Source organism: Dendrobates tinctorius, unplaced genomic scaffold (genome assembly GCF_039654945.1).
Source record: "Dendrobates tinctorius isolate UK_male_01 unplaced genomic scaffold, ASM3965494v1 ptg000003l, whole genome shotgun sequence".
Lineage (NCBI taxonomy): Eukaryota > Metazoa > Chordata > Amphibia > Anura > Dendrobatidae > Dendrobates > Dendrobates tinctorius.
Genome location: NW_027361671.1, coordinates 56,175,522 through 56,188,413, shown reverse-complemented (window position 1 = coordinate 56,188,413; position 12,892 = coordinate 56,175,522). Strand labels below are relative to the sequence as shown.

Here is a 12,892-nt window from a genome sequence, read left to right as displayed (position 1 = left end):
CCCATAGTCCTCCACAGAGTATAATGCACTCCTCATAGTCCATACAGTATAATGCATGCCATACTACTCTGTATAGTGTAATGCACTCCATAGTCCTCCATACAGTATAATGCATCCCATAGTACTCTGTATAGTATAATGTATTCCATAGTCCATAGAGTATAATGCACCTCATATGGTATGCTAGCCCTGACAATGTTCTCAAATGGAAAAAAAAATACAATACTTCCCTCTCCTTCTCGTTCCCCTGCTGCTCTGGTCTCTGCAGCGAGTGCTCTGAATGTCAGCGTTGTGGGCACTATGTAGTGATGTCATCTCGCCTGCTTTGCTGAGACGTCAGACACCAAGGAAGATGATCAGCTGACTTAATCGCTTCTTTTAACTGTAGCGGCATCTAGGATGCCAATAGAGTTGAAGTTGCAATAACGAGTTGGGGGCCCAGTACTGGTACTGGGCTCACAGGCCCCATAGCGACAGTGCAGGGAGATCGTGTCTGCGAGCTGTGCACACTAATATAGTTAAGTAGCGTAGTTCTGGGTGGGTCCCTCAGCATGGGGTGGCCTCTGCCCCCCTGGTGGTAGCTATGGTAATGCAATGGATGATAGAAATTGAAAATATCAGATGTCTAATTGATCTTTTGGAAGACTACAAATGTTCATCAACCAAAAGTTGATCACTCACCATTTAAAGAACTGAACTTTTGATTTGGTTGAAATCTTCCGTTTTGTACAACTTTTGTATGTAAGAGACTGAAAGCCACTAACACATTAGATCAGAGAAGACTTGGCACGACTATCATTCTCCTCATAACATAATGAAGTCCAAGTTCCACCTGCTCAATGATTTCTTATCTAATGACCATTATCCTACTTGTTATTGTTCTTGCTGTTTTTCTGCTGATTACTGACCATTGTCTTACTTGTTTATGCTTTCTTCTACTTTTCCTTTCAATATACTGTAGTGTAAAGTCAATATATATCTTTTTTTTTTTTTTTTTTTTTGCAAACTTTGCCTTGAGCTGTCAAACCAGTATACATTATCTAACAGTTGTACATTCCTTCACGTATACAAAATGATTACTCAAATTTCCAGTAGTAACTTTGCTTCTTGCTTATTTTTTATATTCGTGTGGTGTCCCTATTAGTTTATTCACTTTTTTCAGTAGAAATACAAAAAAGTTGTATACCAATATATTAAATTAAAAACTCCCTTCTACATGAGAACTGTCTTATGTTCGCAGCTAGTTTATTGGCTTTACTAAAATAGAGAACAAAACAAAAACAAAATTTAAGTTTTTGAAAAAAATGTTTGACTAAGATTCTTAAACATGGCAGACTAAATGTGTGCTAGAAATTACATCTAGGTAATGATTCAAGAGAAACTAAAAAAAAAAAAAACACAACCTGCTGTCTTAAGATTATCTGCTCCAACAGTGACTTCGTTATTGACCATTTTGTAATAAGGATATGGTACCATCACGGTGGTTGCGCACCTGACATGGCTGTCAGCCGCCATCTCTCAACGCTACCCTCCTCCTCAAAACATGAGCATGTTCTGTTGCACAACAATGTTCCTGCGTTTCCAATAATTTACTCCAGTCTTGTCCAACTACTCTATAATTTTGATAAGTGGGTGGTGTGTTGAAGGAAGTGGCGTTTTTAAATATCGCCAACAAACTTATTATGCTTAACACCACAACAGTGCCACAATGACAGACTCCGACTTCTTCTAATTTGAAGCATCTAATGAATCTGTGCAAAGGTCAAGGGTGGGACCAATCAAGCCAGACATGTCACTTCAAGCAAGAATCACCAAGCTATGATTTGCCTACTTTGGACACATCATATAAAGAGCAATCACTGGAGAAGGACATTATGGTTGAAGAATAGAAGGAACAAGGCAAATAGGAAGATCAGCAACAAGATGGCTTAATACAATCAAGTTACACTAACTGCAGAGAAGACCCTGGTGGACCTATCTACACTTGCACAAGATCGATGATCCTACAGATTGTTCATCAAATTGCCATGGTAGTCCAGTCAAAATACGTTTTGACCCGAAACAAATTCCAAGAGAGCGTTTTATGATTTATTTTTTTTTTTTTTTTTTTTTTTTTTATTACTATTATATGTGGAGCACAACATATTAAAAGTTTTCCAAAAATTGATCACCACAAAGGTCCTAACTATGACGTCATAAGCTGATGACAGCCATCGCACTAAAAATAACAAATATTTCCCTATTTCTAAGCTGTAGCTTTAGGTTACAGAAGAGTTTGCATTTTGTATACTATAAATTTTAATATAACAATTTTTATACAAAGTTTTATACTAACTACATGGACAGGCGAGGTCATGACGTCATCAATGACGTCATGACATATATGTATATTTCTAGAAATTATAGAATTAATACACAGTGCATTTTAAGACCTACTTCATCACTGAATAAGCGTGTCAGGTCAATAGTCACTATTTTCATCATTAGATACTGCTTCCTCACTCATATTGTCACAATGCCCTTCTTGACATGGTCCGCATACCTGTGAACAGGTAAGTCCGTGTCTTTTGCAAGTGCACCGAATTGTACTACAAGCACGAGAACAATTGCAGTGAATTATTTTCAGAAGTGTTTCTGGCGCGGGTGAAGTATCCATCACTGGAACTAGACTGTTCTGCAATTCCCATCCCTATTCAGTAGTGTCCATGGCCTCACCATTGTCCATCCAAAGCATCACTTGGAGGTAATGCCGAAGGGCATGATACTTCGTTGCAGAGGAGGTCGGTGGCAGTCGTTCAGGTGTAACAAAGATTTTGGCTGAACCAACTTTTTTGCAGAGAGTAGAATACCTCATTGCAGACAGATTGCCTCCACGTTTGCCCCCGAACAATGCCACCATCGCTTTACACCCAACGTCTTCAATCTCAGCTCTGTTTTTGTTAGGTGTGGAAAAGATTTTAGCACAGCTATTTAAGACAGAGTCTCCCTTCAAAACCTTGCGTAGACCGAGTTTTTCCAATTCCAAAAACCGCGGAAGTGGTATCGCAACCCGTGAATGCATGAAGGAACAGAAGACTGCTGCAGACATGGTTTCCCAGGAACTTCTTCGTAACCTTAATGTCGTATACTGTTGCAGGACTCCCTTTATCCAAGTAGAAATAAAGCTTGTTGCCATCGCTGGTTGATGCATGATGAAGTAAGAACACCAAAAGATCTGTATCTTCGCCAATGAGACTAGTACTTTTGTTGGATGACATTGACACTGCTGCCTTAACAATCTCCACATCTGCATCCCCCTCTGATTGTATTACATGGCAACCTCTGTCATTCATGCGCTGTGAAACGAGATTGATATGAGACTGTTTGTTCTCCACATTCGAAAGGAAGTCCTCCTTTTTCCTGACAAATTTTGTTCCTTCAGCAATGTTCACTTTGTTACTTGTTCGTTTTTTGCGCCGTCGCTGAAGGACATCGCTGAATGTCCTTTGTGTTTGGTCCTCCAATGTAACCATCAAATACTATCGTAGCCTTACCATAGTGCTTTAGAGTGAAAGATGCATAGTCTTCAGCGATTGAACAATATGTCTTTCCTTCTGACCACTTCAGTCGATGGAGAAGAGAACCTCCGTCAAGAACATAATGTTCCACTTCTGGTACATCCTTGAGTACTGCGTCATCTGAACTCTGTTCTTTTATAGCAGCCATCAGTTGTGCTTTGTTTGGTTTGCGAAAGAGATGTTTTGCCTCAAAGAGGGATGGTGGGTATGGTGAAAGTTCATAGGCCATCACCTCAAGGGAAAGATCAGCAGTTTGAGACACCACAAAAGAGCGGGGTCTATTGTTTTGTCCTTAGCAACGTAAATAGCCTCACTGGATGCCAGGGTCTTTGCTTTCATTGACCGCTTGTACTTAACTGAAAACAGTGATTGACCCTCCGTTGTTGCCACTATTTCTCTGCCAATGGTGAACAGGTTATGGACAGTCACTTCCTTATTTGCATTGACACCGGTGATAATGTTGCGAAGAGACACTTCATCAGAGAAAGGTGAAAAGGTCTTGAGTTTATCTGCAATTTTCTCCAGGTCTTCACGAACTCTTCTCGTCCTTGACGTTCTTGCTTCATTGTGGTGTTCACTGGTGACAAAGCTCTGGCGAGTGAAACCCTGCATTGCATCACTGTAGGAAGAGGACACTGGTACAGACAGTCCACAAGGCCCTCTGATGTTCGGACATTCCACTTCCTCTGGTGAGTCCTCATGCAGTTTTTAGGGAGTGCATCAGAGCTTGCTCGATGACTAGGTCGCAACCCAGGCCTGCCCAGTACTGATCAGTCTGCCTTACAACATGCAAGCCATTCCTAAATCTATGGTAGACTGATGGCATATCATCTTCCAGAGTGGTCATAGACTGGAGGTAAAGGTAGGCGGCCTTCACATAGTTCCCATGCCCAGCAGCTGCAAGAATGAGCAAACATTCGGCTACAGCATGAAGGTGCATCAGCCAGGATCCTGTACGATCGGCCTCGATAAGCTCCCTTGCAATTCCAACCATCTGTTGGTAATTCAGCCATAGTTTACTGGTGCGAGAGTGAGCGAATAATCCGTTTCTTTTGGTGGACAAGAGGTGGACAATTTCACTAAGGCAGGTAGAAGTGATGACTGAATTCAAGTCACTCTCCCCTGTCAGTGTCCGAGTATACAACTGCTCAAGTTCTTGCAACAGGTCTGCAAAACTGGGATGGTCGCAAAGTACTTTTGTCTGCAACTTGCTGAGTAAGACACTGATCAAGGAGGAGATGGCCACAAACTGCACGCTGAACTACCTTTCCAGTCATGATGTGTTGCACAGCATTGTCACCGTAAATTGTACCCAAGATCTTTTTGATTCCACTCCCATCCATCAATGTTCCTATGGCACCCATAAGATTCATCAATGTGTGGAAGCTCCTGAGCATCAGGACAACATCTCGAACCGTGCTGTCTTCAGGCACCTCGTGTTTGATTTCTGACGCTTTCCAGTAGAGTGGCTGATCGAATGTAACAACTACAGCGGATCAGTGTTTATCAGCAAGGTTGCACAGATACTCAAGAGTAGAGAAGATGCATGACTTGTCTCCGGAATACATGTCAATGATGGGCAGGAAGATTACCGAAGACGACCCCGGATGATCAGTCTTTATGTAGCATGTGCATCATTCCATTCCAGCTTGGTACAGGCTGTTTGAAGCATAAAGACATCTCCCACAATACATCAACACGATGATCAATGGCGTCGAGAAATGGCAAGGGCTTGAATTTTATGTTTCGGCGAGTGTGTTTTGCATAACGGTATTCCCTTACATCAACTCTGCTTTGTTCAACTATCTCCAAGTCCGCAGTCTTCCGTCTGAGAACAGTGCGACTCTCCTTCCTTCCTGGAGTCACAGTAGCTACCATCCCCATGCCGTGGAAAGTCCCCTTCCCATCTAACGTGATGATATTATGATCGACGTTGTCCGCAGTGAACAGCAGTGCCGTATCCAGTCTGTGTATGGTACCACCGAGTACATCCTGGCCAACAGAAGCGGCAGCATTTTCCTCGAATCGCTGAACTTCCGAATATGATGAACAATATCCCATGGCTGAGAGACTGTCTACAAGAAATCGAGACCTGGACTGCTAACCCAAGCTGCAATGGAGCTACTACAGCCCTGGGATGTAGAGCCTGAACAACTGATTGTCCAATGCCTGCGACCTTCCAGTGAATGTCCTTTCCAACGAAGAGGGTTTCAAGCAAGCAAAGCAAACTCAGGGGGAGATAATCTAAGGCAGACTGACATTCAAGCGAAGAAGTCTTTGGATATTCATCGGTTGAAGATGGGATCTTAGACTTGATATCGCTCTTGATTAGTTTGGCCGCAGTCTCTATGATGGCTCTCTTCTGGGCTTCATCCGTTTCCTGACTACGGAAATGGTCCCTCAGGATTATTCTGCTCTTTTCACGGAACGTTGCAATGTTAGGCAACCCTTCACACTCTGCTATGAGTAGCGAATCGCCATACCTCTCCTGCAGCCTATACTTCAGCCATTTATTACTATAGGCAGCACTGTCTCCCTCTACAAGATACTCCGTCATTTTCTTTGCAAGATCTGTGACAGTCAGTTGCTCTTCATCGTTGTCCTCGAGAAATGCACACATTGTCAAGAACACTTGCTCTTGGTCCATGTTCATTGGCCTCCCTACCTTCCACGGTTTCTTTGTAGTAGATCCACCACCATGACGCATAGGAATTCTGTAATTTGTCCGAAAGTTAATGTCACATGAATGATGATACAGACAGTCTGCAGCATGTAAGTCCTTCCCAAAGTACGCGATTCTCCCTTGAATGGTGGTTGCCCAGTCATCATTATGCTGTTTGCAATGTGACAAGATGGACCTTACAAATCCATCCGTTTTAACAAAGCTATAGTCATCGAAATCACTACTAGGTCTTGTCTTCACCACTTCATGTCCACAGAACAAACACTGCGTCGTGCTGTCATAGGATCCAGTAGACACCAGTGTACCTCTCTTGGCAGGTGAACGATGAACGGAAGTAGCTTTCTGCCCCTCATTTTGATGTCATAACGGTTGCCATGGCGACGCTGATGTCGTCATAGGTTGCAAGCCCCGCCGCTCATTATGATGTCATAATGGTTGACTATGGGATGGAGTATGTGTGATGGGTATATGGGCACTGGACTATGGGATGGAGGATGTGTGATGGGTATATGGGCATGGGATGGAGGATGTGTGATGGGTATATGGGCACGGGACTATGGGATGGAGGATAATTATAATTTGCTATAACTAGCCACAGTTACTATGCCCGGGCAGCGCCGGGCTCTTCAGCTAGTATCCTATATAGGTCTAAATAAAAAATTAAGTAACTCTGTAAATCATTTGCTTGATTTATTTTGAACCACTTTTTGGTTACATCATGTTCTGTTAGCCTTGTTGGACTTGTTTCCCCAGAACAGTGCATTATGAAATGTCAGGTGATAGAGTTGCTACTATCATTACTTGCCATGTCACACAGCAGAATGGGGCCAAACCACAGTCCAGTCCAGGAAAAAAAGCTATTGAAAGCGGCTGTGTCTGAATGGATTATAAAATGGCCCATATCGGGTTTATTTTCACTTTGGACAATCGACATTCAATTAGGGTTGCTACCTGTCGTATTAACCTCTTAACTGCCACTCATCACAAATGGGGGTTTTTTATGACTCCTGGAAAGATGTCCAATGCCATACCACAGCTGTCATTAAAAACCATATTACTAGCAAGTGAGATTGCATCCGCCTCTAATCCTGACTGTTAACCCTTCAAAGATCCAAAGACAGGACTTTTCACTAATGTCATGGGAGATATATAATCTTTTTTTAAACGCAGACACCCCCCTCCCGTATTGAACTGCAGAATTAACTCAATGGGTTATTACTAACTATTTTCTATAGTTTGGTGATTTAGAAAGATGAGCACCACCAACAGTGTTTCCCGTTTTGTACCCTAATTAATCTATTGTCATACTCCCAATAATTTGGCTTTTTCCAAAGATGAACCTGTATTAATATAATCTATTTGTTCCCTCTCCCCATATACAGCAGCATCCATGATCACACCAACTCTCATTGCTTCCTGAAACTACTACAAGGCAACCTCAAGGAGACGCTATATGATTGGCCTCAGAAAAAGTCAAATGGATCGATGGTAAAGAAGTCTGAAGGAGTACTCAAACTAAATCAATGCGCGTATATCAACGGTAATTTTCTACAGGCAGTCATGCAGAGACTTGGTCATTATCAAACATAATGCAACTTTTTAATTTTTTTTTCCTGATCTTTTTTTTTTACACTATCTCTATGGTAAAGTGTCAGTCCAAAACAGACAGTCACTTCCGTCCCTACCACAATTCCTCCCCATTTCCGATTCAGCTACAGGTAAATTGACCTAGTCTATGACTATAAATTACAACATCATACAATATCCCCCAGTGAATTTGGGTTTCCATACTCTATACACACCTGTAATTTGTGCAACTCTGAAATTCAAAGACGACCCCTGACTCGTCGCGTTTGGTTTTTGTGTGACTGTCGTTCTGAATTGGTGCTCCTTGGGTCCATACAGCAATAACAGATAAACTATTGTTTTTCATAAGTTTTTAAAGAAACCCTAATCTCTATAGCTCTGACTGTATCTTTTCATGGTTTAGTAATCCGATCAAAGGGTTTATGTTCAAGGTGATACTGATTATCTTGCCATTGCTGCCTTATCTGCCTTGTACACAAATAACCTGCGCTGCTGTAATCACTCCCCTCCTACAGACCAATCGCTGAGGAAGATATTAAATATAGTAATATCTTGTTTTATCTACCCACTCTGTTATGGAAAAACAAAAGGCATCACACTCATGAGGTGGAATCTCCAGGCTCCTCAATTATCTGTTCACATTTTGAAACCTGAGATGTAACGTAACCTTTTTAGACTGAGCTCTTGGGTTTGGTTTACACCAATCTCCTCTGGTGTAGAAATTCAAATGAAAAATTTCTGAAGACCTCATTACAGATGTGAATAAAATTTGACTGGACAACTTCTGGTCAATTAAACTTTATGTGGGGACAGCTTGTTTTAGAACAGTCAACCAAAAGAAAGGCCTTGAGCCGCAACCGGAGCCTCTTGCCTCTCCATTGCATAGATCTGCAATAACCTTCGGTATACTTTAAAAAAAAAAAAAAAAGTGAGCCTTCACTTGAGAGCCTAGAAGACACTATCAGACTTTGCTTTATTTTCCAGACCAGTATCTAACTTAAAATATGGATAAAAAAGCCATACAACTGGATGATGGGGAGAAAGTTAAAAAAAAAAAAAACTCTACAAATTTGACTTTCAATATGCTTTTTATTTTTAATTCTGAGTTACATTTTTAGAAGCGGAGCAGGTATAATCTACTGTCAGACCTTCAGGTACGGAGAGACACCAATTCACATTGGATGGTATGTCTTCGTAGGTTGTCTTACTAAGAATTGGGACCATGCACATTACTTGGTGAACAGCTGGTTACCACACCCTGTGTGCTGTTGTTTCTCCACATCTAGTGTCCAATCACAGGGCAAGGTATGCCTGGAGGGACCCCTTTTAATGAGCTCACAAGATTTGGTGACTGTGAGGATAGAATGAGTGGTGTATGTTCAGATTCACACTGCATTGAGTTAGCGAGGGGAGTGTTGACTCATCGGGGCATATGCACTGGTTCCACTACCAATAGAGAGGGAGGTACCAGCCAGGGAGCTTCTCTGATGGGTTTTGCTCAGTGTCATACAGCTTGCAGCATACGAAAACACAAGCTGCAGAAAACAAATTTAAATATTAGCATTTAAGATGTGTGGGTTTTTTTTTTTTTTTGTCGTTTCAAAAAGAAAACAAGTACATACGCTTTAAAACGGTTTACTACATTACAATGGCCAATTCTCCCTTCATTCTCATCTTCTCTTTCAGACTCAATTGGTCTTCACAGAGTGGAAAACTCAAGTCACACAGAGACTGCTGTGAGCCTTCACTTATACAGTCCTCCATTTGACCATTGCCAAACTTTTGACCAACGAACAGGACACAGAAATACAGTTAAAATGACTTTTTGGAGCAAATATGGTGAACGGACTCCAGTGGTGAGTCGAATTTTTAGAATAATGGTTTAAGAAACATCCTTGACTTGTCTTCAACAATTCACATGGGCAGTTATAATGGAATAGGATTACTGCTCACAATATTGCAGACCTTGAATATTTTCTTTTGGCAACCAAGAAAACTCACAATTCTTTTGGTTTGTGTGTTCAACTTGTAATTCAGATCATTTGGAATCCCTTGTCTCAACCTGAAGGCCATCTAACTCTATTCTTCCAATTCCTTCTGGATGCCTAATAATACACTTGTAAACAAATTGTGGTTCTAAATATAGTTAATAAAAGCAGTCATAAGTGTTAAATTCTCATTGCCTATTTATCTGATGGCACAACCTCTTTAGGCTGTTTTCCCAGGAAGAGTGTTTGGTCAATTATTTTTGCTATGTGAAAACGGTGTCTCATAGTTCCAGGAAAGTGGATAGGATCTATAGAAAGTTCATGCTGTGTATTTTTCATGTTCTTTATATTTTTTTTGAGCGTTATGTAAAACTGACCTGTGCTGCATGTTTCAAATCCGCAGCACATCAATTTAACTGAGTTTTATGTGTAGATTTGCTCCACAGAAATGCACTAGATGCAGAAAGTTGGTATTGCGATTCTGGTGCAGAAACGCATCAAGAAACACATGTAATTAAAACTTTAATGACGCCAACTTGTTTGTTCAAAGCCAAATGCCAGGAAATGTCAAAACACGGCCGCTTTATTTAAAGTATTATGCAATTGGCAAAATAACTATTTGATGCAGTGCTGATTTCTGCAAGTTTTCCCACCTACAAAGAATGGAGAGGGCTATAATTTTTATCATAGGTACACTTTAACTGTGTGAGACTGAATCTAAAAATACAATGTGATCTTCTGTTTTTTTTAATGGTTTTTACATAATTCATTTGTGTTTTATTGCATGGAATAAGTATTTGATGCAATAGAACAACATAACTTAATATTTGGTACAGAAACCTTTGTTTGCAATTAGAGGTCAGATGTTTCCTGTAGCTGTTGACCAAGTTTGAACACACTGCAGCAGGGATTTTGGCCCACTCCTCCATACAGTTCTTCTCAAGATCTTTCAGGTTTCCCAGCTGTCGAAGCGTAACATTGAGTTTCAGCTCCCTCTAAATTTCTATTGGCTTCAGGTCTGGAGACTGGCTTGGCCACTCCAGGACCTTGAAATGCTTCTTACGAAGCTACTCCTTAGTTACCCTGGCTGTGCGTTTAGGGTCACTGTCATGCTGGAAGACCCAGCCTCAACCCTTCTTCAATGCTCTTACTGAGGGAAGGAGGTTGTTGGCCAAAATCTCATGATAGATGATACCCCATCCATCCTTCCTTCAATATGATGCAGTCGTCCTGTCCCCTTTTGAAGAAAGCACCCCCAAAGTATGATGTCCCCACCCCCCAATTATGATTCACAGTTGGAACTGTGTTTTGGGGGTTATACTCATTCTTCCTCCAAACACAGCTAGTGGATTTGATACCAAAAATTTCTATTTTGGTCTCATCTGACCACATTACCTTCTCCCATGCCTCCTCATCCAGATGGTCATTGGCACACTTCAGACAGGCCTTGACATGTGCTGGCATGAGAAGGGGGACCATGCATGCCCAGCAGAATCTTAATCCATGACTGCATAGTGTGTTACTAAGGGTAATGTTTGAGACTGTGGTCCCAGCTCTCTTTAAGTCATTGACTAGGTCTTCCCATATAGTTCTGGGCTGATTCCTGACTGTGCTTAGAATCATCCTCGCCCTACGACGCAACATTTTGCGTTAAGCCCCAGACTGAAGAAGATAAAGTTCCCTTGTGTTTCTTACATTTTCTAATAAATGTGCCAACAGTTGTTACCTTCTCACCAAGCTTGCCTGTTGTCCTGTAGCCGATCCCCCGACTTGTGCAGGTCTACAGGTGTGTGTGTGTCCCCCCCCCCCCCCCCCCCTTCTTCTGCCCAACTGCTCTTCTCCTCACCCCTACCATAGACTTATGCAGTGACTGACTTGTGCAGACAAATTTGGCCTCCTTTATCTACATAGAGCTTAGAAGGGTTAAACTAGTCTGTTTTTAAACACGTGATGTCATAGACCTAATGGAAAACAGAATAATTAGTGGGGTAGAAAGGCAAAATGAGCAATTGGATGTACACTGATGTATAATATGATGACTGCAATATAATCAGAGACTAAACCTTTTGATGGGAGCGTTTCTTCAAGATTGTTAGACTTTCTGTTATGGAAATGTTAATGGTAGCTTGCCTCTATGGAAATATAAAATACATTATTTGGTTTTCAAATCCATTAATTGTATAAATTTGACAGTATTTTGCTTTATAATGAAGCTGCTAAATGTAATGCTCTTCTAATAACTATGATTTTACAAAGAGCAAAATCTCAATGCCCATAGTCACCTAGAATAAAACTTTGATTTCTCATTTGCAGGCAACCACACAATCAAAAGAAAACAACTAACTTTTTTCCAGAATTTTTTGGAATTCTTCTTGAAATACTGTGGCACCCTGAAGATCATATGAAAATCTTGTAGCCTCTGCTGTTCTTGACCAAACTGTACATACACCCTCAGTAGGGCCCACGAGAATGGCAGTTCTGGAATATTACATGATTTAAAGTTCTCCTCAGGGTTGAAGCCTTTAATAGTAATATAACTTTTATATTTTAAAAAATGAAAGAATCCTTTTCTTTCCAATTTTTAAGTATCTATATAATTGTACATGTCCTAGCCATAACATAACAAGTTGTTTCTTAGCTTCAAAGGACAGTTCATTTATGTGGAAACCAAGCCAAGATTTCTGTGTATAGACTTTTACTGCTCTTGTAACAAATGTACATTTCGATCTATATATATTTTTAGAAAAAAAGTTGGCATATGAATTTGGAATCGTCACCAAGAACAATAAAGTTCAAATTCATTTATTCTTTTTGCATTTGTGCTGTTTTTAATGTTTGTGTCTGTGTATTTGGAACATTTGTGCTGAGAAAATTGCAGCTTGCTGTGATTTGCACCGTATTACGCCTGAAAAACACCAATGCAAGCCTATGGGGGCGAGAAAAATACGGATTACACACGGACCAGATGTGACTTGCGAGACATACGCACCGGTGTCCTTTAGAAAAGCCGGCAATTCAGTTTGCTGTATAGTAAAATCACACTGACAGGTTTAATAACGAATCGAAGGAACAGATAT

At 40.9% G+C, this 12,892-nt stretch overlaps 1 protein-coding gene across 2 annotated transcripts in view; it reads left to right on the top strand.

Moving 5' to 3' along the window:
* CDO1 (cysteine dioxygenase type 1) overlaps positions 1–12,620 on the top strand; it is a 28,616-nt gene extending 15,996 nt beyond the window's left edge. For both annotated transcript variants that reach the window (XM_073553181.1, XM_073553180.1), the window contains 3 exons: positions 7,623–7,780; positions 9,514–9,683; positions 12,129–12,620. In XM_073553181.1, the coding sequence (XP_073409282.1) occupies positions 7,623–7,780; positions 9,514–9,683; positions 12,129–12,158 (358 nt within the window). In that variant the 3' untranslated portion in view covers positions 12,159–12,620. The remainder of the gene's footprint in view (positions 1–7,622; positions 7,781–9,513; positions 9,684–12,128) is intronic.
* The last annotated feature ends 272 nt before the right edge of the window (positions 12,621–12,892 follow it).